General features: G+C 61.9%; 2 protein-coding genes across 10 annotated transcripts in view; one reads left to right on the top strand and one right to left on the bottom strand.

The window, feature by feature from the left end:
- Window positions 1-1,414: 1,414 nt before the first annotated feature.
- On the bottom strand, window positions 1,415-6,707 carry NTHL1 (nth like DNA glycosylase 1). 5 transcript variants are annotated; one of them, XM_044234126.1, is made up of 7 exons: window positions 6,587-6,618; window positions 6,181-6,214; window positions 5,393-5,631; window positions 4,794-4,964; window positions 3,745-3,904; window positions 1,714-1,819; window positions 1,415-1,644 (listed from the first exon to the last, which is right to left on the bottom strand). In XM_044234126.1, exons 1-7 carry the CDS (start codon window positions 6,590-6,592, stop codon window positions 1,512-1,514), a joined length of 849 nt encoding a protein of 282 aa, XP_044090061.1. In that variant the 5' UTR covers window positions 6,593-6,618; the 3' UTR covers window positions 1,415-1,511. The 5 variants fall into 5 exon arrangements, with proteins under 5 accessions (XP_044090061.1, XP_044090060.1, XP_044090062.1 ...); XM_044234125.1 differs by lacking the exon at window positions 6,181-6,214 and having other exon boundaries at window positions 6,587-6,707; XM_044234127.1 differs by lacking the exons at window positions 6,181-6,214; window positions 6,587-6,618 and adding an exon at window positions 6,012-6,170.
- A 161-nt stretch (window positions 6,708-6,868) lies between these two features.
- TSC2 (TSC complex subunit 2) overlaps window positions 6,869-23,906 on the top strand; it is a 31,934-nt gene continuing 14,896 nt past the window's right edge. For 3 of the 5 annotated variants that reach the window (XM_044234121.1, XM_044234120.1, XM_044234119.1), the window contains exons 1-19: window positions 6,890-6,952; window positions 7,452-7,618; window positions 8,652-8,738; window positions 10,220-10,330; window positions 11,356-11,500; window positions 12,440-12,557; window positions 12,962-13,010; window positions 13,404-13,529; window positions 13,848-13,921; window positions 14,976-15,102; window positions 16,015-16,158; window positions 17,000-17,137; window positions 17,883-17,986; window positions 18,299-18,380; window positions 19,277-19,432; window positions 19,838-19,954; window positions 22,330-22,452; window positions 23,210-23,316; window positions 23,483-23,633. In XM_044234121.1, coding sequence (XP_044090056.1) covers window positions 7,481-7,618; window positions 8,652-8,738; window positions 10,220-10,330; window positions 11,356-11,500; window positions 12,440-12,557; window positions 12,962-13,010; window positions 13,404-13,529; window positions 13,848-13,921; window positions 14,976-15,102; window positions 16,015-16,158; window positions 17,000-17,137; window positions 17,883-17,986; window positions 18,299-18,380; window positions 19,277-19,432; window positions 19,838-19,954; window positions 22,330-22,452; window positions 23,210-23,316; window positions 23,483-23,633 — 2,097 coding nt within the window. In that variant the 5' untranslated portion in view covers window positions 6,890-6,952; window positions 7,452-7,480. Of the gene's footprint in view, window positions 6,953-7,451; window positions 7,619-8,651; window positions 8,739-10,219; window positions 10,331-11,355; window positions 11,501-12,439; window positions 12,558-12,961; window positions 13,011-13,403; window positions 13,530-13,847; window positions 13,922-14,975; window positions 15,103-16,014; window positions 16,159-16,999; window positions 17,138-17,882; window positions 17,987-18,298; window positions 18,381-19,276; window positions 19,433-19,837; window positions 19,955-22,329; window positions 22,453-23,209; window positions 23,317-23,482; window positions 23,634-23,906 lie in introns of all 5 variants that reach the window. The other 2 variants (XM_044234123.1, XM_044234124.1) reach the window with 1 other exon arrangement.

Here is a 23,906-nt window from a genome sequence, read left to right as displayed (position 1 = left end):
GGGGCAGTGGTGACCGTGGGCCAGGCCCTTGCTGCTCTGCCCGGGCCTGCTGACTTAAAGGAATTTGTGTTTTTGCTTTTCTTCCAAAAACAAAAAAAGAAAAAAAAAGAAAAGAGCTCCAGCTCCACATGTTTCCACTTACTACCAGAGTCCCGCCCCCGCAGGACGCCTCTCTGTCACTGCAATAAAGCAAACCTTTCTCTGCAAACCATTTCCTCCCCACCCTCGCAGCAGCCATCCCAAGTGGGAGCCCTGGGCACTTCCAGGGAAAGAGAAAAACGTATGGGGGCCAGGCTGTGGTTGTGGGGGCTTCAGTGTGACCCTGGGGAGGCCACATGTGGCTGTAGGAGCTGCCCCTCTGCCCCCTCCCTGCTGGGGGTGGTCACTAGGCCAGGGCCCCACGTTCCTGCTGCACTAGAGCCTAGGCCTGGGCTCCAGGGGCCCGAGGATGGAGGCCCCGTGTCCTCAAAAAAGGGTGGCCTCTGGACAGGCCTCTTGTCCCTGTGGGAGGCAGGGGGAATGTGGCTGTGGGAGATCCTGCCCCCAAGGGACCTCGCCCACCTTCCCTTTCCTCCTGGCCCCCGGCCGCGAACCCCACTGACATTGCTGTCTGCCGTCTAAGCCATAGCGCATGCGCGCCCTCCTAATAAACAGGCCTTCCTCAGACCGGTGGCCGCTTCTGTCCTTCCTGAGCCCTCACTTGAGGGTGGGGGGCTGTGGTCTGGGCAGGAAGGAGGCAGCCTGGGAGCCCGCTCTCAGAGGCTGGAACCAGAGTCCTGTTCCTAAGCCGCCCCCACTCCATCCACCAGGCCGCCCAGCCTGGCCCTGCTCAGCTTCCGGCTCTCCCCTAACTTTCCTCCCCACCCTTATGGCCCTGCTCCTTCCTTCATTGGCACTCTTTGGGGCTCTTGCCAGCTTCTCCCTCCCCCTGCCCCCCAGCACCTCACTCTCCATGCCTTCTGCACCCTTAATGCCTCCGCTCTCGCACAGCCTCCCCAGGTAGGCACAGGTCAGGTCTCCTGCGCCCTGTGACGCCTGGTCTGGGCCTACTGGTGTTACTCTACAGGCCAGGTGGCTCTGTAAACACAGAGGGGGGCCTCCGAGCAGAGAGCTCTCAGGGAGCAGTTCAGCAAGAGGGGAGGTGCAGACCTGGATCCCCGGCCTGCTGCCCGGGAGGGAGGAGGCCCGGGTCTCCAGCGGGCTTCCCAGCAGCTGTGTGCAGCTGGCTCCCACGACCCGTCTCCTCTGTCCCAGGCTCCCGCAACCCCGGCCCGTACACAGCCCAGATGGGTCACGTCCCTTGTCAGCCTCCCAGCCAGCCCTATTCAGACACACAAGCACGGGCACACACGCAGCGCACGCACGTGCTTCCCGGCCTGCCCCCCACACCCCAGAGGCGAGACTTGGCCAGACCTGGGCTGCAAACAATTCCCAAGTTTTATTAGAAATAGGCTGTGGCTCCTCCAGCAAAGGCTCATGGTCGGCTGGTGCACGGCGTCCAGGCCCAGGCTTCACGGCCCGCCGCGGCTCCGTGCAGCTGGGCACAGGCTTCGGTTGAGGCAGGTGTGGCAACGTGGGTGGATGGGCAGACACGTCTGCTGGCCAAAGCCCACCAACAGTCCGTTGATCTCACTCCAAAGCTCCCTGTGAAGGTGAGAGGTCAGTGGGGAAGGGAGGCTGAGGGCAGCCCTGCCAGCCCCCACCCTGCCGTACCGGGGCAGCCAGGCCTCCAGCGCCGCACGGGTCTTCTCCGGGGACTTGGTCGCTGTCTTGGTCCACCCGAGTCTGTTGGCGATTCTGTGCACATGCGTGTCCACCGCTGCGGGAGACAGGACCGGCTCATCACAGGGTGTGGGGGCCAGACCCAGGCCTGGAGCCCGAGTCTTCCCTGCTCCAAACCCTGGGTTGCCACGGAAGGCAGGACAGCAGCTCGAGTCAAAGGGCTTGGGCCCCCTAGCAGGGGTGAAGGGAGCTGTGCCTCCTCGCCCCGACGTTGGCTGTGGGTGCCAGGCCGCTCCCAGAGCCCACACCCAGCACGGCACGGCCAGGGACAGAGCAGGGAGGATGGCCAGGCCAGCTGTAGCTGTCCTCTCCCTGGGCCACAGTCCCGGCATCCCTTGGCCAGCCACCCAAGGGCTCGGCCTGGTCACCTGCTCACCAGGGCCCCTTTCTCCCCACCAGCTGTAGTCCCTACCTCCTCCCAACTTTACCAAAGACAACCTGAGCCCTACACCTGCTCTCTTCCCCTGCTCCTGATGGTCTGGAAGAAGGCTCAGTCTCTGCCCAGATGCTGATGGAGGGTGTGGGGGTCAGGTTAGTGGGTCACCACGCCTCAGCATCCTCCTCTGTAGCACAGAAATGATCACGCTGCCTGTCCCCCAGAGGCCCAGCCCAGGACCACACCAGACTACGGGAGCCTCCTGTGGACCAGTCCTCTGTACGTTTTCCCAGCTCTGTGACCAAAGCTTAGAGAGGCTAAGCGTCTTGTCTCTTGGTCACCCAGCTGGGACTGGCTGCTCTGGCTTTCTAATTGATGGGCCCCTTCCCAGAGAAGCCAGAAAGGCAGGGCCCCCAGACATACGGAAAGGGTGACATTCTGACTCCTTCCAGTGTGTCTGCTGCTCCAGAAGTCCTGTTCCCTGTGCGGTGGGCCCTTCCCCCACAGACCCGCCAGCCCCCCCCCCCATCCCCTTCTGAGACCCGGGCAACTGAGGACAGCTGCCCAGATAAGCTCAGGTATCTGCTGAGAGGCTGGAGGCTGCGGGATCGGGGCGGTGGCGGCACTGGGGGTGGGGCTCGGGGGAGGCTCTGCCCTAACCCCTGCCTGGCCCATCGCCGGTCTCTGAGGCTACTGGGCTGCAGCCTTCACGGTCAGGACCCTCAGCCCCTAGCTGCCCTCCACCCCAAATGCAGTTCCGAGAAGGGAGCAGGCCTTAGGAGCCGGGGAGGTGCTGGGAAGATGTCTGCCCCCCCTCTGTCCCCTGCAGGAGTTCCGGAGGGGTAACCAGAGTCGGGGCAGGGGCATGCAGAGAGGCTGTGCCCAGCCAGGTTTCTGGGCTGGCCGGGCTTGCAGATGGGCAGCCTCAGGAGCCCCAGACATCTGGGCAAAGACCTGAAGAAGCAGCCGCAGCCTGACCCAGGGTCTGTCTTCACGGACACCACCAATGTCAGGAAAGGGATTCCACAAGAGGCTCCCCCTAGCTCCCTCTCCCCTGGTGTCCCCCTGCCTTTACCGGGCCTCCCGCATCTGCCTACTCTCGGGCCTCCTTCTCCTGGCCACTTCTCCCACCTCATGTGGACGTCGCTCCTTCTGCCTGGACAGCACTTCCTCCTCCTAGCCTGACTAGCCCGCTTCGATCTTCAGCTTTTGGCTGAATTATCATCTCCTTCTAGGAAGTCTCCCAGATGCCCTAGCCTGGGCCAGCATTGACAGCACTGTACACGCCCCCCCAGAGTGTTTCTAGCTCAGAGATAAGGAGTTGCCTGCCCAACATCTTTCTCCGTACACAGCATGGACCTTACACCCATCCCCAGGACCTCTCACAGAGCCCAGTGCACAGCAGGGGCTCAGCAAACGGAAACGCCTCGTATCAGTACCCACCTGTAGACCACACAGGCCTAGCTCGGTTCTGCAAACATCTTTCTGATCCCCTGGGTCACATTGTGGGCGAGGGAACTTGAGCTGGGGTCATAGACTACGGGATGGGACCAGCCTTGCCCTCCCTGACAGCGTATGCCACTCACCGATGCCAGACACGGCACCCCAGGCGACCGCCATGGCCAAGTGCGCCATCTTGGGCCCAACGCCCGGCAGTGCCACCAGTTCTGCCACTGAAGATGGGATGTCCCCGCCGTAACGCTGCTGCAAGATGGCACTGGTCTGCTTGATGAACTTCACCTTGCTCTGAAAGATGAAGGTGGAGGGTTGCGGGGGGGAGGTAAGCTCTGGGGGTGGAAGATGTAGACCTACTTGGGAAGATAAGTCCCGATGGAAACTCACAGGTGTCCAGACCTGCCTGTTACCTGTCCAAGACACATTCAAAGGCAACTGTTTGCCCGTCCCCCCAAGAGGTGGAAATGCCGCCAAGGGCGGCAGGGAGACTGAAGTAGGCCCAGTGCAGGCCTGGACCCCTGCTTTCTACCTGTCTAGACCAATGACACATGTGTGGGGTCTTGCTCCGGTCCCCTGTCCCATCACTCCCTCAGATGCCAGGTCAGCTAAGCAAGGCCAGCTATGCCAGGAGCTAGGCTCCATAGCACCTGGACCTTCAGGAAGGAAGGTTGGAGCCTGGGTCTCCCCCGACAGCCACCAAGCCAGCTGGGTGGTTCCCGTTCTGCGCCCGAGTAGAGAGGACTATTTAAAACCCTCTTGACAAACTGCAGCCCACACCAATGCCAAGGGGAAGCAGCCCCACCTGCCCGGGTGTCTTCGACAGATCCGCCCACTCACCACCCAGTGCTCTGTGGCCTGTGGGGGCTCCAGAGGGAGGGGGGTGACGCACTTCAGGGAGGCTTGGAGTAAACAAAGGGAAAGGCGCTGGGCAGCCTCAGGGAGGAAGGGAAGCGCCAGTCAGCTGGGTGGGGAGGTGGAGGAAGGAAGGGGTGGGCTGCAAACAGGAAAGGCCAAGGAGGCAGGCCCCATAGCCCTGGCCCTGTTTGCTGGTTAGACGGGCAGGGGGCTCCAGTGGGAACTCACATTCGGATCTCTACAACCTCAGATGCCCCACCTGGCCTCCCGTACCCCACAGTCTCCCCTTGGCCTCCTGACGTCTTTCTGAGGCCCGTGGGCTCACCCTCCAGAAGCCTACGGGGTAGATGAGCGCGCCCAGCGTGCTGTCATCCGTCTGCAGGATGCTGTCCACCGTCAGGCCCCGAGCGCGCAGCCGCTCCATGGCGCCTGCTGTCACCTGGTCCTTGGTTTGGCTGGAAAGCATCAGGGACAGCAGCACCTGGTATCTCCGCACCTGTTTGCACAGTGACGGGCCAGAGTAGCGGCAGGTCCTGGGTGTTCACCGTGGGCTGGGTCCCCGCAAACCTTTTCCCACCCGCACCTGTTACCCTGGCCAATGGACCGTGTTCTCATACGTAAGGAACACAGGAACAGTGACAGTGCCTGTCACACAAAGACCACTAGGAGGCTGAGATGAATGACCACAACACTTAGCGTCAAACCCAGTGCTCGACAGCTGGTGCCTGCCACTGTGATCGCTGTGGCCTCATGGATAACCCTACCCATCCCACACACAGCTCAGGCGCTGTCCCCTCGTGGGGCCGCCTGCCAGGGAGGGTTCCAGCCAAGGGCTGCCAGGCGTCAGGCTGTGCCCTGCAGAGGCCTGAGAGGCAAGTGTCTTGTCCAGAAGGCAGTTACCAGGCAGACGGGGTGCTTGCCTACCTTTGGGGGTGCATTGGGGTCAAAGCAGTGCTCAGCCCCCAGCTGGTCCACAGGTGCGTCCTTCCCGCTCCTCATGGTGCGGATGTTCACCAGCTGCTGCTGCCAGTCTGGGGGCTCCCAGCCTGGTGCCTCTGGGAGTTTGGCGCCTTCCCCTTTCTCATCGTCTGAGGCTTCGTAGGCGACACTCAGTTTCTGCGTCTTCCGCTGGCGCTTTGCGGGACCGTGGCTTTTCTTTCCTTCTGCAAAAAAAGTGCCATTCAGCAGGGGCCACAGGTGAGGGTGGGTGTGGGTGCTACCCTGCCTATCACCCCCCACCATTCCTTCAACAACCATCCACCATCTTTTGCAGCTGGGGCTGCTCTGGCTTCTGCAGCACGTGTTCTGGGGGCAGGTCAGCTTTCCCCTGGCCTCCTGGGGAGGGCTCCTGACCAAGGCTGCATTAGTACAGGACTCTCCCCAAGGCCTCCTCCAAGGTGTCCTCCCCCATCTTGTTTCCACAACAGCCTAGAGAGACATTCCCAAGGCCCAAATCAGATTGTGTCATTTCCGTTCAAAACTCCTCACTGATTTTTCCTTGTATTCATGGCGAACCCCAAACTCCATCCCAGCATCAAGGTACCTACGCAGCAGCTGGCACTGTCCCCTACTGACTCCCTTTGCCCCGGTTCCCCTTTCCCTGCATCTGTCACAGTGGATCTCCTTGTCCAGACCACCCCTAAGTTCACTGGGTGCCTGTGGGAATGCCCCTCTGGCTGTCCTGTTGCTGGGGCCCTGTGGGTCTCGCTCACCCCGGGGGTCCTGCACACCCTGGATCCTGGAGGCCTGCAGGATAAACAAAACGAAGACCACGCCCTTTCCCGTTTCCTCTCAGGGGCACTCTCAGGGGCACCCTCCCGCGCCTCCGGGGTGGGCGTGTCCTCGGCGCCCGGTCTCTCCGAGCGGGAAGCAGCTACGAGGACGAGGCTGGTGTGCCACAGAAAGCCTGGCGCCCAGTGGAGTATCCCGGGACAGGCTATCGGGACGCGGAGGGTGGGGGAGGTGCGAGCGCCCCGACCCCTGCCCCTGCGTCCTGGAACAGGAAGAGCCGTGGGAGCCAGAGCCCCACGTGGGTGCGACTCGGAATCCCAGCCCCCAGCCCCTTGCAGTTCCTCCCCTTGTCTCTCTCCCCATGCCCTAGTCCGGGCGCGGGGCTACCTGCATTCGCCTCTCCCTTCCGCACCGGCGCGGCCTCCTCCCCAGCCCCCCGCGGCCCGGCCCCCGAGCCCCGGCTCCGGCTCCGGCTTCGGGTCACCATCGTCAAGCCAGCCCTGCGCATGACAAACTTCTGTGCACTACACATCCCGGCGGCCCCCGCGGCTCGTCACGTGACTCGATTCTCGCTCCGCCTTTCCGCCCGAGAGCGACCGGGAACTACGACTCCCGGCAAGCTCGCCAGGGGCGCTCGGGCTCTGTGCGCTGCCGGAAGTGCGGATCGAGCTTCCGGCGGCGGCTCGGGGCTGGGGGTGGGGCCCGGCGGGCTCTCATTTCTCCGCGCCGGGACGGCCCTGCGCCCGGTCCCGGGTGAGTGGCTCGCGGCCCCCAGACCGCTGACGCCGGCTTTGCCCACCCTTAGCCCGGCCGCGATGGGGTAGGGCGAGGCGGCCGCGTCGGGGAGGGAGGGTGCTGCTACGCGCAGAGGTGGCGGGGGCGGACCCCGCAGTCTCGCGGTCCCGGCCTTCGGCAGCGCCCACCGCAGCCTGAGCCTGGAGCCGCCAGTCCTCTTGGGTTTTAAGACGGAGCGGGTGCCTTGGGGGCCCCCTGCTTCGGGCGTCCGGGACAGGCCTTCCCCGCGTCGGGGAGTAGACGGAGGCGAGCGTCGGGGCCGCCGCACGCCGTTCCCCGCCCTCACCCGGTGCCCGCTGCTAGCCGGGACCGCTAGGCTGTGCTTGAGTTCCTCCCAGGAGCTGTGGGAGGCTCGTGCCCACCCGAGACTCGGCTTCCCGGGCGGGCATCCGGAGGTCGGCAGCGGGGCAGGTGCGGGGAGCTTCCCCTGATTTCTCCGCCTGTTTTCTTGGCGTAGAGGCGGCCTCTGGTGCGTTCCTGCCCGCCATGGCCAAGCCGACAAGCAAAGATTCAGGCCTGAAGGAGAAATTCAGGAATCTGTTAGGACTGGGAACCCCGAGGCCAAACCCCAGGTCTGCAGAGGGCAAGCAGACGGAGTTTATCATCACGGCGGACATCCTGAGAGTGAGTGAGCTGCCTGGTCCGTTCCGCTAGCCTGTTGGGAGGTGCTGGGCAGGCTGGGTCCCCTCTGTCACCAGGTTCTGTGGGAGGTGGGATTGCTGCCATCCCCAGTGCTGTGGAAGCCTTTCTGTCCGAGGTGGAGGAATTCAGGACCTTGGGCACTGGGTCCAGCACACTTGAGGTAGTACTGGGGTGTCTGTGCGGGAGAGCCTGCTTTACTCGCCGTGGCGAAAATACCGGGCTTGGTGTCCGCAGGGGACTAGGGTTATAGCCAGGTGTTACCCTGGTCATTTGTGAGCTCCTTGGAGCAATTGGTCTTTGTTTCCTGGAGTGTGCTTGAGTCGCTCTACCACATCCCGGCACCGTGATTTAGAAAATGCTGAGTTTCTGCACGTGTGAGGTTTCCCGTTCAGAAACAACCAAGATATTCTTCAGCTGGGGAACAGAGAAACAAAATGTGATAAGCTCTGTACAACGGAGTATTTATTATTCGGCAAAAGAAGGAGTGAGGTGTTGACACACGCCATGATGTGGACGAACGCTGGAAGCCTGCTAAGTGGAAGGAGCTAGGCACAGAGGCCCCACCTAATGAGTGCTGCCACATCTGTGAAATGTCCAGGATAGGAGAATCCATAGAAACGGAAAGTCGATCAGCCTTTGTGGGGGCCTGAGGGGATGGGGAGGGGGGGTGACTGCTAGTGGGTGGGACGTTTTTCTCTTAGGTGATGAAAACATTTGGGAGTTAGCGGACATGGTTGCAGGTGTCGCGAATATGCCAAAATTGTACAGGTTTGAATTGTTCAAACAGCTAATTCTGGTATGTGAATCTTATCTCAATAAAACGAAATATCGCAAAAAAAGAAAGGTAGTCTGTTCTCACCCCACTGAGATGGAGTCATAAACTCTGGTGGTCCCTGATTTCAGAAGTAGCTGCGGCAGGTCTCCAGCGTGGGAATTCTCGGGCGGTCTGTGCCTGGTGGTTAAGGAGAGGCCTTGCCTGAGCCCTGGCCCCTTTGTTGCTTTCATCTCTTGCCAGGAACTGAGTGTCGAATGTGGTATCAACAATCGCATCCGGGTGATAGGGCAGATCTGCGAGGTTGCCAAAACGAAGAAATTTGAAGAGGTAGGTCTGCCTCAGTTGGCTGCTGTCCGCAAGTCTGACGTGGCTCTTTCGAGGAGCAGGGTTGAGTGCTAAGGGCTACTACTAACTTCTGCACCTTTTTAGGGGAGCTTCTGGGAATGCTCTGGGCATAATCCCTTGGGGTCACTCACACGTGGAGGTGGGGAGCACAGGCACTAAGGTTTTCGTGGCAGTTCCAAGAAAGGCTTTAATTAGGGACTTGCAGAAATGCACGTGAAATGCACGCTTACTTGAGTCTTCATGTTTCAGGGAAGGGAAGGGAACATGTGGAAACCTTGTGGCTCAAGGCGTGCCATTTCTGGTGTCTTTTTGGGAGAGGTGTCTGGTTGGTGGCATCAAGCAGCCTCACAGATATAAGCCCATTTATTTCGGGCAGATGGTTGGAGGCTCTCTCCGGGTATCCCAAGCACAAAGTGGGAGGTAGTCGTGAGAGCACCTCAGGGCTCTGCCCTAGCCTGGCCAGAGATCGGATGGGCAACTTGGGAGGAGACATGGACCAGGCAGACTGGGATTTACTAAGGGGGAGGGGAGGGCCGCCACTACATCCGGTGGTCATCTGAAACACGCAGGCTGTATGTTAGCGAGGGTAAATGTGAAAATAGTCTTCTGCGTCCATAAAATTTTCCTGTAGGTATGGAAGCGGGGGGCTGTGGTGCACAGACTGATAAGCCCGAGAGGCTGGCAGAGTCCCCCAGACTGGTGTGTGATCTTGTTGTAGCTTCGGTTGTGTCACTAGGAGTGTTATGCATAGGATAAAGGAGGTGAAAGTTCCAGAGCATCCTGAAATGGTCATGATGTGGGTCGGACACCATCTAAAGGACATTTTAGTCCCTTCCCAAGGGAAGTGAGCCCAAAAAAGGTTGAGAAGGTCTGAAAACCCTGGTTGAAGGGAGCCCGGGATGATTAATGTGGAGCAGAGGAGGTGACAAGAGAGCCTGATTCTGGGCAGCTGCAGAGGACAGGACCCCTCTACTCCGGGAGGCAGATTCCAGAAGCCCACAGCGTTCTCAGCAGCCCAGGCGGGGCAGGTGTGTGGTAGAGAGGGGCCCTTGGCTGGTACGGAGAGGCCAGGGGAGTGGGATTTCTGGGTCACCCTGTAGGCCCAGACCTGCCTGGTCTTCAGATTCTTTCAGTGGCTTTCTTCACTGGAGTCCGAGCACGCTCTAAAGGGGGACTCCTGACCGATCCCAGGGGCCCCCGGGACAGCTCCCCTAGCCTGCTGCTTTCCTCCCTCTCCGCCAGGCTGTGGCCAGAGCCCGTGCGTGTTTGTGGTTCGCAGTAGCCCGCCAGGGCCCCCAGCAGCCTCCAGGTCACTTGGTTGTGAGGGTACACAACGTGTGGGCTTCAGGGGAGTGAGTTCTGAGTCAAAAGAACTGTCCTGCTCTGTCCTTTGCTCGTGGTTCTGAGCCTTGAGTGGAGGGGGCCGGTACCCTCTAACTGTGGTCCCTTTTTGCTGGTGGCAGCATGCGGTGGAGGCACTGTGGAAGGCCGTGGCGGACCTGTTGCAGCCGGAGCGGCCCCCGGAGGCCCGGCACGCGGTGCTGGCTCTGTTGAAGGCCATTGTGCAGGGGCAGGTAATGGGCGGCGGGTCTGCGTGTGGGTGGACCTGGGCTGGGTGTGGGGTGTGACTTCGGGTGGCCGTGGACTGCTTCCACTGTGCCACCTGTGGGCTTTGGCCTTTGGTGAGGGCCCCGGCACCAGCTCTCTGCAGCCCGACAGCCCGAGTGGGCACCCCAGCCTCTTGAACCCCGGGGGACCCTGGTGAGCCCCTGGACCTCCGCCTCCTCTCCTGGAGAATGGGGGTGGCTATTGTTCCCTCCTCCTCTGGAATGTTTTGGGGTGTCAATGAGGCTGCAGAATGAAAGGGATGTGCCCACTTTGAGAGATTGGTGGCCTGCTGCTGCCCTCCTGCTGCCGGCCTGGGCCTCTGCCCATGGCTCCCTGTGCTCCTGGCTTCTCCTAGAACCGGCAGCCTCTGCATTCCTGCCTGGAGGGCTCGCTTCCCTGCTGTGCATTTCCCCCAGCCCTGTACACCCCTGCTGCGTGGAAACGCTTGTCCCCTTTCAGAGTGGTCAGACTTTTTTTTTTTTTTTTTTAAGGATTTGTATTTATTTATTTGACAGAGATCGCAAGTAGGCAGAGAGGCAGGCAGAGAGAGAGGAGGAAGCAGGCCCCCCGCTGAGCAGAGAGCCCGATGCAGGGTTCGATCCCAGGACCCTGGGATCATGACCCAAGCTGAAGGCAGAGGCTTTAACCCACTGAGCCACCCAGGTGCCCCCTGGTCAGACTGTTTTTTTCATGCGCAGACACGCTCCTGGGCTATGAGCCCCAGGAGGTCTGGAGCTGTGTTGTCCCCTGCTGTGTGCCTACAGCTCGCGCACAGACACGTGCACACATGCGAGCAAGTCTGGAGCGGCTCCGATCTGGAGCGGCTCCGATGTGCCCGGTTGGTCACTTACAGCCAGTGCCTTTGGGAAGGAGAAGGGGTCCCAGGGTCAGGAGTCCTCCAGCCCCCTCTACTTAGACAGCTTTGGCTGTGCGGGAGACCCAGCCGGCAGGGGTCCTGGCAGGACAGCTGAGCCTGTGCTTCTGTTTTCAGGGGGACCACCTGGGCGTGCTCAGAGCCCTCTTCTTCAAGGTCATCAAGGATTACCCCTCCAATGAAGACCTCCACGAGAGACTGGAAGTGTTCAAGGCCCTCACGGACAACGGGAGACACATCACCTACTTGGAAGAAGAACTGGGTGGGTGCCGCATCGGGTGCCGGGTTTCTCGGGCTTGGGGGGTCCTGTTGGACTCCGAATGCCAGAAGGCTGCTGAGGCACAGAGGGGGTGCTGCGGTTGATTGGGATGGCCTGCGGAGGGTGCGACACAATGAGCTTCTGCTTGCCCTGACAGCCACTGACAGCCACTGCGTCCCCCGGGGAGATTGTTAGAGATGAACAGTGCTGGGCTTTACTCCAGACCTGTTCGCTCAGAGGCCCTGGGGACTGAGGCCTGCTAGGTGGGCAGGAGGGGGTCCACGTTTTGTCATGGGGAGGCAGCGCTGCTGACCAGGGTGTCAGCCCGTGTTTTATCCAGGGTACCTTGAAGTTTCTGGGGGGCTGGGGTTGCCTCGTCATGTCTTCTTGCTGGGCCTCTGTGTGCCCTGGGCCTGACCTAGCCTTCCTCTTGGCTGGCCTTCCTCTCTGTTGTCCTGATGGGGTGAGGTTTCGGGTCACCATGATGGGGAGGGGCGGGGGGAGGAGGAAGAAATCAGCTGGCGGGGGCCTGGAGATGGGCCCCAGCTGACAGTCTGTCTCCAGGACAGGTGCTCCTGGCTGCCATGCTCAGGTTTTCTGAGGTGATTTGGCCAGTGGCCAAGCGTGGCTTTTGTCTCTGTTGAGAGAGTCTCAGAGAGGGGTAGAGGGCCAAGAATCTGCCTCCTGGACAAGCACCCGGTCAGCCTCGGGGCCCGGGCTCCGAGCATCAGACACAAATCCTGCTACCACCCTTCAGCCTGGACCCGCTCAGCGCGGCCTGGGTCAGGTGAACTTCAGAGTTGGCCGCGCCGACCTGCTGGGGCTGTGGCTGAGCCCCTGCCGGCCTGCGCGTGGCCTGCTGACGGCAGCAGGAGGGCCGAGGGTGTTTTCCTGGTGTGGGGGGAGGAGGCCGGACATTGCCCTCCTCCTCTTTCCCCTCAGCTGGGTTCGTGCTGCAGTGGATGGACATCGGCCTGTCCTCAGAATTCCTCTTGGTGCTTGTGAACTTGGTCAAGTTCAACAGCTGTTACCTGGATGAGTACATTGCATCGATGGTCCAGTAAGGAGTTCCCGTAACATCCCTCTGCTCCCGGCCCTGCTGCCTCAGCCGTTGGAGGCAGCGATCAGTTGGAGGTGCCGCGACAGCGTGGCCGCGCGTGCTCCTGCCCATAGAGCAGGGGTGCTTCGCTTTCACCGGCGCACGCTGTCAGCTGGGGCCTCTGTTACCGCTTGCACCGTCGTTTTTTTGCACGTACACGGGGAGCCGTGAGGGCAGGGACTGGGTCCTGCTGATGCTGCCCAGTGGCTGGCACAGGGCAGGCACCTGCCTGTTTGTGGGGGAGTAGAGCCCTCGTGGGGTCAAGTTCTTGGTTTTAACTGATTTGTTGAGGCCCCAGAAAGTGGGACAGAGCCGCGCTGCCCCCGGGAGATGTCCTTCCACTGACCTTGCGCTTCCTCCGCCAGCATGATTTGCCTGCTGTGTGTCCAGACGGTGTCGTCCGTAGACATAGAGGTCAGTAGCTGCTCTCCCCCAGGGATAGTCTTCTTATCCTCCTTCTGGGCGGGCCGGGTGGCGGAGTGCTTGGGATCCCAGCTCTGGGCTCGGGCCCTGCACTGCCCCTCACTGCTTATGTGGCCCTGGCAGCTGCTCGGCCTCTCTGGTGCTCAGGACTCCACAGGAAGTGAGGGTGTTTGGTTGGATGACCTCCGTCGTGGGGTCGTAGTTCCAGATGGGGCAACCCACTGCGACTGTGATGCTCCCTCACTCTCCTTCCCAGGAAGGCTGCTTTGGCAGTGGGGAGGGGCGCCTGTCACTGACCAAAGGAGGGTGGGAACGAGGCTGGGGTGGGGCACATCCCTGTGGGCGGGAGGTGGGGCCGGCGTGACCTATGTCCCTCTCCCCCAGGTGTCCCTGCAGGTGCTGGACGCCGTGGTCTGCTACAACTGCCTGCCGGCCGAGAGCCTCCCGCTGTTCATCGTCACTCTCTGCCGCACCATCAACGTCAAGGAGCTCTGTGAGCCTTGCTGGAAGGTGGGGTTCTGAACTGTTCTGGAGGGGCTTCCCTGGATGAAGGTGGAGGCCAGGCATATGGACAGGACAAGGGCTGTGCTGTGTTCAGTGAATGGCTGTCTGCCCTACTGAGGGGAATCCAGTAGCATTTTCCTGGGCTCTGAGCCGAGGCCAGGGTTTTAGTAGTAGTTTGAAAACGCTGCTGCCTCTGTGTTTGGGAGGAGGCGGCAGAGACGCAGCTGGACGCGGAGGGCTTCAGAGCGCTGTCTGCGCAAGGCTGGCCCCCGGGCCCTAGGGCTTGCTTCTGCTCACCTCTGATGGTGTTGCCTTGTTTCCCAGCTGATGCGTAACCTCCTGGGCACCCACCTGGGGCACAGTGCCATCTACAACATGTGTCGGATCATGGAGGACAGGCGAGTGTGCCCCGGGCATGGGGTGGACCTGTGCGGGCCAGGTGGCTTGGGTCAGCAGCCACAGAGCCTTCTACAGGGGCCTCAGTGCTTTCCTGTCTAGTGCTTTCTGGCTGCTCCAGAAGCTTGCTGAGCTACAGCTCTCATCCCGTGTCCCTGGCCCTTGTGCTGTCTTTCCTCTGTTGCAAAGTCAGAACCTTCAGAAGTAAGGCCCTGAGCGGTCCTGCACTCCCGCCTCGTCGGGGAGGGCTGCCTCACCGGGTGCTGTGATGAGGCCCTTGTCCTCCCCTCCCCCAGCCAGATCATCACAGGGCCTGTTGCTTCTGCCCTTGAGGGATGGAACAGGTCTGTCCACTCCCAGGGCCTCCAGCACCTGGAGCCCCGCTCACTCCTCGCCGGCCTCCTAGAGTCTGCTGCTCCACACGCAGCTACGTGCCCTTCCCCACGTGCCTCGCTCGGACCATGGCACGGTTGGTTCAGATCCCTGAGAGCTCCTCCTGCTCTGAGGAGAAGAACCACACTGCCCGCCATGTCGAGGGCTGGGTGGCCAGCCCTGCCTCAGCCCGTGGTCCTCCTGCCTCTCCTTGCTGCTGTCCCCCCACCCAGGGCCTCTGTGCCGCCCATTCCCCTGGCTGCCAGGTCCTCCCTCTGTGCTCGGGTTTCTCTGAGAGTGCGCCCACCTAGGGTGGTTGGTTGCTGGTTGCCCAGTGCCCTGGCAGACTCCCGTGGCCCTGGGCTTTCCGTCTTGGCTGTAATTTGAGGGAGGGACTTGGCATTTTTTCATGTGGTTCTTTGGTTCACACCAGTGCCTCCTAGACCGTAAGCACTGTGAGGCCAAGGGCCTTCTCTTATTTACCTCCGAGTCCTGGCATGTGGCACGGCCCTGTGGTCCGCAGTGGCGACTGTGGTGGGAAGGCCTGAGTGAAGCGGGTCATCGCCGCAGGCCCACATCCCCTACCCACAGCCTCTTCCCCAGCCTTGTTGCTTTCCTATAAGAGCAGGGGGCTCGGGGGACCGGGGGCTTGGCTGACACGTGGTCTTCCTGCCATCGCTGCAGAGCCTACAAGGAGGACGCCGCGCTGCTGAGAGGCGCTGTGTTCTTTGTGGGCATGGCGCTCTGGGGCGCGCACCGACTTTACTCTCTGAAGAACTCCCCGACATCTGTACTTCCGTCCTTTTATGAGGTGACTTGGCTTCTGTGCCACGGGGGCTGCCACACGGGGTGGAGGGGACACGGCACGGGGATGAGTGCAGGTCCACAGGTGGCGAGACCGCGGCTTTCAGTCACGTGCTTTGTGACCTGGGGACCCTGAGGTCTAGGACCCTTGGCAGGTTTCGTGGTTTTTTTTTTTTTTTTTTAAAGATTTTATTTTCTTATTGGACAGACAGGGATCACAAGTAGGCAGAGAGGCAGGCGGGGGCGGGAGAAGCAGGCTTCCTGCTGAGCAGAGAGCCCGATGTGGGGCTTGATCCCAGGACCCTGAGATCATGACCTGAACCCAAAGGCAGAGACTTAACCCACTGAGCTACCCAGGCGCCCTGGCAGGTTTCGATTTAAGTGAACATTCTGTCTTAGGGACTTCAGCCCTTGTGGACGAGCAGCAGAACTGCTCCGGGGTCCCCGAGGTGACGGTGTTAGCTTGACAGGCGCTGCTCTCGCTCTCGAGCAAGGCCTGAGCCGTCGCTTCTGTGTCTGCGGTGCCCACCGGCGTTCGGGCACTGGCTGTGTGTGTGCTCATGCCGTGGGCAGGGTGCCCTGGGAGCCGAGGGTTCCTCCTGCCGTGCCCTTCTTTTTGGGTGGCGGGGGGCATGGTCTGCGCACTTGGCTCGCGGGGGTGGCCTTCCGGTTCTGCAGGGCTGGGGGGCCAGCGGCCCGGAGTCGGCAGCAAGTGGTGTGGCTGAGTCCGGCAGTTTAGAGCCAGGCTAGCAGGAGTGCTTCTGGGCTCCTGGGATACTTCTTCTGTGGCCTGGGAGCACATGTGGGCAGCGAGTCCCTCGAAGGCCTCTCGGGCTGGGTTCCGAGGGCCCTGGGATGGGGGCTTGCTGGGCAGGAGCAGGAAGCGGCTGAGCTGTGTTCCCTGGGTCTCTTGTTCCAGGCCATGACCTGTCCGAACGAGGTGGTATCCTACGAGATTGTGCTGTCCATAACCAGACTGATCAAGAAGTACCGGCGGGAGCTCCAGGCCGTGACATGGGACATCCTGCTGACCATCATGGAGCGCCTTCTGCAGCAGCTCCAGGTATAGCGGCCAGGAAGCCATGGGGCCAGGGGGTGGGGGGAGGGTCCGGACAGCGGGCAGGCCACCGGGTCCTTCCCTGCGTGGCTGTGGACCTACGGGGCTGGAGGCCCACCTCCCCGTGAGCAGGGCCCTCCCTCCACGCCTTCCGGGGCCGCATTCTCCACCAGGTCTGTGTGCTTTCCCCACTGAAGGTGGCGGCTTTGACCACAACCGGTGGGTGAGGGGGTGGGGCTAGCGTCCCGAATGTCCCAAAGGGGGATACACCGCATCCCCTTCACGGCCTGTAAGGGGACCCTGAAGAAGACATTTCCTGGGGCATCGGTGATGCCGCCCACGGGTTTGCTGTAACTTTGGCGGAAGTACTAACCGCAGCAGGAGGGGGATGACGTGGGGGCAGCGTGGGGGCTGTAGAAGAGTTGAGGCTCTGTCTAGCCGGGCTTGGCGGTGGGGTCTCTTGGGGCACAGGGTCTTGTGGTGGGGGCAGGGCACTGTGCCTGTGCATGGTGATGTGCACGGCCAGGCCAGTGGGCAGAGGACTAGACTGTCATCCTTCAGGGCCTGCCGGCTGAGCCAGACCGTTGTCACTGACCTGCTACCCCTGGAGTGGCAGGCTGGGAGGCAACTGCCCTGGGGCTTCTAGAAGGTGCTTGGGCTGTGGGGAGGCGTGAACATGCTCAGAGGCGATCCCTTGGAGGCCTGCTGGGTGGGCAGAGCAGGACTTCTTGGGGTCCTCACTCCGTGAATGGGCGAGAGTGGCCCACCTGCCCCCCATGCCCCATGTCTGAATGCGACTTGTGGGAGACCTGCAGTCTGAGGCCAGAGTCACTCCTCTATGCTGCAGAGCCTGGACAGCCCAGAGCTCAGAGCCGTCGTCCATGACCTGCTGACCACGGTGGAAGAGTTATGCGATCAGAGCGAGTTCCACGGCTCTCCGGAGAGATACTTTGAGCTGGTCGAGCGATGCGCAGACCAGAGGCCTGTAAGACCTCTTCTCCCCTGACTTGGCGGGGCCTTTGGCGCTTGTGCAGGAGGGTGGCCGAGGTTAGACTGCCGGGGGAGAGGTGCGACCCCGTGGCTGAAACAGCTTTCCTTGAGTTTGAACTCGGGCTGGCGGGCAGGCTCCTGCTCTCCGGGGAGGTCTGCTGGGGCATCAGCCAGCTGACTGCACGTGGGGCCATTGCAGACGGCGCTAGCCCGACCGTCGGCTTCCTCCCACCCGTGTGGAGGAAGGTGCCGGCTGGCTTCGGGGACTTGTTGCTTGGTGTGTCTGCCCACCGGGCAGCAGGAAGCGCTCATGCCAGGAACCCACAGCCTGATGCCAAGACTTTTGTGTGGGTTGTCTTTTTTTTTTTTTTTTAAATATCTTATATATTTGTTTGAGAGAGAGATTGCAAGTAGGCAGAGAGGCAGGCAGAGAGAGGGGCGGGCGGGGTAGGGGTGAAGCAGGCTCCCTGCTGAGCAGAGAGCCCAAAGTGGGGCTCAATCCCAGGACCCCGAGACCATGACCCGAGCTGAGCCGCCCAGGCGCCCTGTGTGGGTTTTTAAATGAATTCCCACTGCTGCCATTAGCGCCTTTGTGGTGTGGACTGCCCACCTGGGGAAGGGCTGGCGTCCGTGAGCGGACTCGCTCCTCCCCGCTCCTCCGCCAGGGCCAGCAGCACGGGCATGAGTGTAGGACAAGCCTCAGGGCAGAGCAGCTCCGTAACGGTGACGACTTTCCACAGGAGTCCTCGCTCTTGAACTTAATCACGTACAGGGCTCAGTCGATCCATCCGGCCAAGGACGGCTGGATTCACAACCTGCAGCTGCTGATGGAGAGATTCTTCAGGTAGGCAGCTGCGGAGGCCAGCCGGGCCCCAGGAGCCCGGGCCTGGTCCGGTCAGGGTTTCCTTTTCTCGTCCTTGGAGGGAGCGGGAGCAGGTCAGCCTTCCGGTGGGACAGAGTCCTCTGAGGCCCCCATGCGCACTTGCTCCGGTGGCCCCACTCGACTAGGAAGAGGCCGACTCTGAGGGCTGAGCGCTCCACCCCGTGGCCCCGAGTTCCGGTGTTGGGTCTGGATGTGGTCGGGCCGGGGCCTGGTGGAGGGTGAGGCTGGCTGTGGAGCCCGCGCCCAGACCCCAGCAGGTGCGCCCACCCCCAGGAACGAGTCCCGCAGTGCCGTGCGCATCAAGGTGCTGGACGTCCTGTCCTTCGTGCTGCTCATCAACAGACAGTTCTATGAGGTGCGAGTCCTGCTGGGGGTGCCTGGTGCGGTCAGCGGGCCTGGGGGTGGGGCTCGGTGAGCCTCCTGGGACACCCGTCTGTGGCAGGTTTGCTTAGTGAGCTTGGTTCTCCCCCCACTTCACGCGCTCTGGTGTTGGTTTCCGCCTCCTGCCAGGTTTGCTAGGCCAAGAGTTGCGGGGCCCAAACAGAAGTTGTCAGCGGAGTCTCGTGTGGGGATGTTTTCTTTTGGTTTTTGTGGTCACGTTCTCCAGTCCCAGCCTGACCACGGTGGTGCCAGGCCCTGCCTGTCTCCTGCTGCTGCTTTCCCTCCAGCCATGACCCGGTCTAGGGCCAGAAGCTGTCCCTCAGACATTCGCGTGCCCCTGCTTGCTTGTCCTTTCCTCCGGGAGCTTTTCTCCTGGAGAGCTGGATCTTCTTTTCTCCAGTTCACGCTCTGTGCAGGTTCTGGAGGGCAGCCTCCCCAGTGTTTCCGGTGTTCCCAGCCCTGGTCGGCCCACTCCTTCCCTCCTAGCCTTCCTCTTCCCCGCACCTCTGTCCCTTGGAATTCAGTTCAGCAGTGCCTCTTCCAGGAGGCCCCTCTGGGTCCTCAGCTTCCTCATGTCGGGGCTGGTCTTGTCTCGTCCTCTGCTGCTATGGTGCGTTGTATCTGCCTCTGTAGAAGCTGTTGTCACCCTTCCCATCATGATGTTGGGGACGGGCTCTTCCCACCCCAGAGCGTGCACATGGGGGGCCCACCCTGTGACAGTGAATGGGCAAGAGCCAGCCCGGCCACTTGCTGCTGTGTCGTACCTGGGCCTGGGGGCCTGGGCCCCCGAGGGGCTGTGCAGCGCGTCCCTCAGCTGCAGCCGTGCCCCTGCCCCACATTGCCCACCTCCCCCGACTTGTGCCGCTTCAGGAGGAGCTGATCAGCTCAGTGGTCATCTCACAACTCTCCCACGTCCCAGAGGACAAAGACCCCCAAGTCCGGAAACTGGCCACCCAGCTGCTGGTGGACCTGGCTGAGGGCTGTCATACCCACCACTTCAACAGCCTGCTGGACATTGTGGAAAAGGTGAGGGCCGCTTGAGCCTGGGGCCCTGGGTGCCTGGGCTGCTAGAGAGTCCCCCAGTTGTGGCCAGGCTGCACAGGCAGCACTGGCTTCTGGACCGTTTGTTCCTGTTGTGCCCAGAACGATGGCTGCGTCTTAGGTAGGGCCCCCTTACATCGGGGATGGGTGGTGCTACGGGTGTCCTGGGACATAGCCGTGGTGCAGCTCTGGAGCCGGGCTGGACGCATCGTTCTTAAGCACGGCCAGTGTGCTTTTCTCTTAACTGTGAAATATGTCGCAGTTTCTGGAAGGGCCCTCAGGAGTGCAAAATACAGCTTTTGAGAAATGAAGGGGAAAGTGCCGGGTCTGACCGTAGCTGCCGGGGAGAGCCCCGAGCTGGGGAACTGAATGCACGTTTTCTCTCTGAAGGTGATGTCCCGTTCCCTTTCTCCACCCGCTGAGCTGGAGGAGAGAGACGTGGCGGCGTACTCGGCCTCCGTGGAGGATGTGAGGACCGCTGTCTTGGGGCTCCTGGTCATCCTGCAGGTGCGTCTCTGCCTTTTTGGGAGGGCCAACTGGCCGCCTCTGGGCAGCTGCCGTGTAGGCACACGTCTCCGGGGAGACCTCCTTGGCGTCGTGGAGGGCAGCCTGGCGTGACCCAGGCTCCTCATCACAGTGTGGGTTGCTCCTGAGGGTCGTGGGGCCTGTCTGGGCAGAGACACCCTCACATTGCTGCCGAGGCGGGGCGGGCTGCTGTGTGGTCTGGCCCCGTGGTAGTGGGCTGGTTTTCACGGCTTCATTGAGAGGTGTAGTTGGCATTCCGTGGAATTCATGCGCTGCGCGTGTGGTCCAGGGGATTTCCAGTACCTCCACAGACTCACATGGTGGACGCTGCGCCTCTGTGCCTTTAGAATGTCTTCCTTCCCCGGAAGCAACTCCACACCCATTAGCTGTTCCTCCCCACTTCCCCTGGGCACCCCGGCCCCTGGCAGCCACCCGTCCACTCTGCATCTTGTGGATTTGTGCCTTCTGGACGTTTCGTGTGACCATGGACTTGTGCAGTGCGCGCTCTGAGCATCTTGAGGCTCACTGGGCTGGTGGCAGGGCTCAGGGCTTCGCTCCGATGGCCGTCGGGCCTCATGTGGATTTGCTGTCTTTGCTTATCAGTTGTGTGTTGACGGTCGCTGGGTGGTTCCCCCTTTGTGCCCCTGTGAATCCTGCCAGGGTGAACATCCACGCGCCAGTGTGTGTGCAGACGTGGGTTTTTCCTTCTCTTGGGTGCAGGCCTGTGAGGGGACTCGCTGGCTCAGACGGCGACCCCGCACGTGGTCAGCCAAGGAGCAGCCGGACCGCGTTCCGCAGGGGCCGCTCCGTGGCCGGGAACAGCATGAGGCTCCTTTACCCACAGTCCCCAGCGCGCCAGCAGCTCTGCTTTCCTGGAGCGTCCCAGGCTGCTATGGTCTGGTTCGCACGCCCTTCGCGAGGAACGCCCTTCACTGGGGTGCCCGGTGGCCGTGTATACGTCTTCTTTGTGGAAGTGTCTGCTCGCATCCTCTGCTCACGTGTTAACGGCATCGTTTGTCTTTTTGCTGAGTCGTGAGGGGACTTGGTGTGTCGTGGATGAGTCTGTCCTTGGGTTGGTGCTTGCTCTCCTTTGCTGTGGCCAGACACCCCTGCTCACAGGCTTGACTGGGTCCCTGCGGGCCTCCTCCAGCCTCCGCCTGGGCTCTGCCACTGATGTCACCGCATCACGGCGTCCCTGGAGCTCACTCACCAGTGTACATGTTATGTAAAATGCGGTATCTGAGTCTGTGGCCTCGAATGCTTCTTGTTCACAGAATGTCCTGTGCTGCTTCTGTGGGATGGTTATTTCCTGGCATGGAAGTTTGAAGTGTTTGTGGAAAGGCGACTGACACTTCCGTGGCCTCCTGTCCCGGGAGCCCGGCCCCCTTTAGACCTCTGGTGGGTGAGGGGTGCGTCGGCCTGAGTGAGTGCAGAACCCTGCCGTGGGGAAGCTGGGAAGGTGGCTCATCGCCCTCGCTTGGAACTCCAGCCCCGCAGACCCTGGGTGGGGGGCCACAGAGCCAAGCTGTTGGCAAGCTGGAGCGATGTCCTGGGCCTGGAGACGCTCGTTTGGGAGATAACCCGCGCCGTGTGAAACAGGCGAGCGGCACACACGGAGCACAGTTAGATTGCATTCGTCTTTCCTGCTGGGCAGGCAGGCCCGGCTGCTGCTGTCCCCATCCCCTGCGGTCCTTTCTGAATGGGCCTGAGCATTGGGTCCAACTCTGTCTCCCCTGTCCCCCTTCTTGTGGTAATTTCTCTTGGAGAGCAGCAGCGATTTATGTTGTAAGGCCCTGGTTTGAGTACCACGAGCCACGGAGGGGTTCCTCTGGCTGTGACTGGACCCCTAGCGCCTGGCCAGCTGGTGCCACCCCACAGGGCCCCCCACACCAGGGTCTCATCCGGCCTCTCCTGGGCTTATGTGTCAGGGAGCTGGGGCAGGCAGGGCGCTCGCTGTGGGGATGACGACCCAGTGGCTGGGGGAATGGCCCCCCCTTCAGGGCCCCCTGGAGCCCGTGGGGCCTCACTCGCCCTGGTCTGTCCTGCTGTGCCGGTGGCCGGAAAAGGTGCTTTCAGCTCACGGGTCACGTCATACATGTTGCCGGGCGGTGCCCCATTAGATACGTTTTCCTGATTTATTAGTGGATTCCCTTTCTGCCACCACCAAGGGTGTGTGCGTGTGGGGGCGTCCGTGGGATGGAGTCCCGGGAACGGAGGTGGCAGCTGGTGGGCCCTGTGTGTTGCCCAGTCACTCCCCAGAGCTCATCCTGTTCCCCTCGTCCTGGGCATTGGGTGCTGGCTCCCTACCTGCCTCTTGGCCTCGCGCTCTCGGCGCGACCGGCACACTCTCTCCGCAGACCAAGCTATACTCCTTGCCCGCCAGCCACGCGATGCGCGTTTATGAGACACTCGTTGGCCACATCCAGCTGCACTACAAGCACGACTACACCCTGCCCATTGCCGCCAGCATCCGGCTGCAGGTAGGATGGGGCTTGTGGGCGGACCGTGGCCGTGCTGCTCCCACTGCGGCTCAGGGCTGGCCACGGCCGGCTTCCGGGGTGCCTGCTGGTGCCAGGAGGGAGCTCAGGCCGGGACGCTGGCAGGTGGCCCAGGAGCACGCTCCCATGGACCAGCCGTGGCCGCAGCCTCCCTGGGCCCTGGTGCCCTTCTTGCTGTGTCCGCATGCCTCTGCGCCGCTCTGAGCCAGGTGGTGGTCCGTAGTGTGGGCGGAGATGAGCTTCCATGGCTTTCAGGGGTACGGCCTCACCCTGGGGCTGCAGTCTTCAGGCGGTAGGCCGCGGGGCAGAACACACAGCTTGCGGCTGCCGTCGTAGGTGTTGGCGCCAGGCCGAGCGGTGGTCATGGGGAGGGAAGTCCTGGTCCCTTGCAGAGCCTCTGTGTGATGGGGCAGCCTCTGTCGTCAGGGCAGCCCAGTTAAGGGACCTGTCGGTCATGGGAGGAGGTGCGGGTGGCCTGAGCATGGCCGTGTTTCCTGGCACTCGGGGCCGTGGGGCTGCCTGGCTAGTGTGAGGGCCACGCTCCCTGTGTCGTGGGGGCGGGCCTGGCTGTGGCAGAAGGCCGGGAACACCCGTGTGGCACTGCCTGCACTGACTGCTGTGGCCACGGTGGGGTTGGTGCGTGTGCTGTTGGGGCGGGGCCTTCCGCGGAGCAGCCGGGCTGAGAGTACACAGGCCTGGCGTCTGCCTAGCTTTGCTGGATCTCACTTTCTCCCTGCAGGCCTTCGACTTCCTGCTGCTCCTGAGGGCCGACTCACTGCACCGTCTCGGCCTGCCCAGCAAGGATGGGGCCGTGAGGTTCAGCCCTTACTGTGTTTGCGATGCCATGTGCGTATCAGCCTTGTCCCCTGCACCGGCTAGGGAGCCAGCTGTGCCCAGCCCTAGGGGTGCCTGTGGGTCTAAGGAATGTCCTGTAGCCGCCGGATGGCTGCTTAGGGTGCCTGCACTGGTCCCTGCCCTGTGGCCTCAGTGCTGGTCCCCCCTGCTTTCACAGGGAGCCAGAGCGGGGCCCAGAGAAGAAGGCCAGTGGTGCCCTGTCCAATCCCACTGGGCCGCCCGGCCCTGTGCCCACAGGCCCCGCAGTGAGACTTGGCTCTTTGCCTTACTCCCTGCTCTTCCGTGTGCTGCTGCAGTGCTTGAAGCAGGTGAGCCGGCCGGTCCCTCCGCAGTGCCCCGCACACTTCCTATCCCCGCATCAGCTACCGCGGAGGCACGCTGCTGCCCCAAGCGTCCGGTAGTTCTGTGACGGATGCCGTGCATCCCATCCTGTGAGCTGGGCACAGAGCTGAGACGTGCCTGCCCCTGGGAGGTGGATTTGGTATAGGATGGAGCCGTGTAGACAGGTGAGGGCGTCGTTGGATAACGTGCATCGGGTGGAGGCCGAGATGGGCCGCGTGCGACGGGGTGCTGCTGGCACT

Source organism: Neovison vison, chromosome 14 (genome assembly GCF_020171115.1).
Source record: "Neovison vison isolate M4711 chromosome 14, ASM_NN_V1, whole genome shotgun sequence".
Classification (NCBI taxonomy): Eukaryota; Metazoa; Chordata; class Mammalia; order Carnivora; family Mustelidae; genus Neogale; species Neogale vison.
The sequence above is the reverse complement of the archived record's forward strand: the minus strand, read 5'-3'. Positions and strand labels throughout refer to the sequence as shown.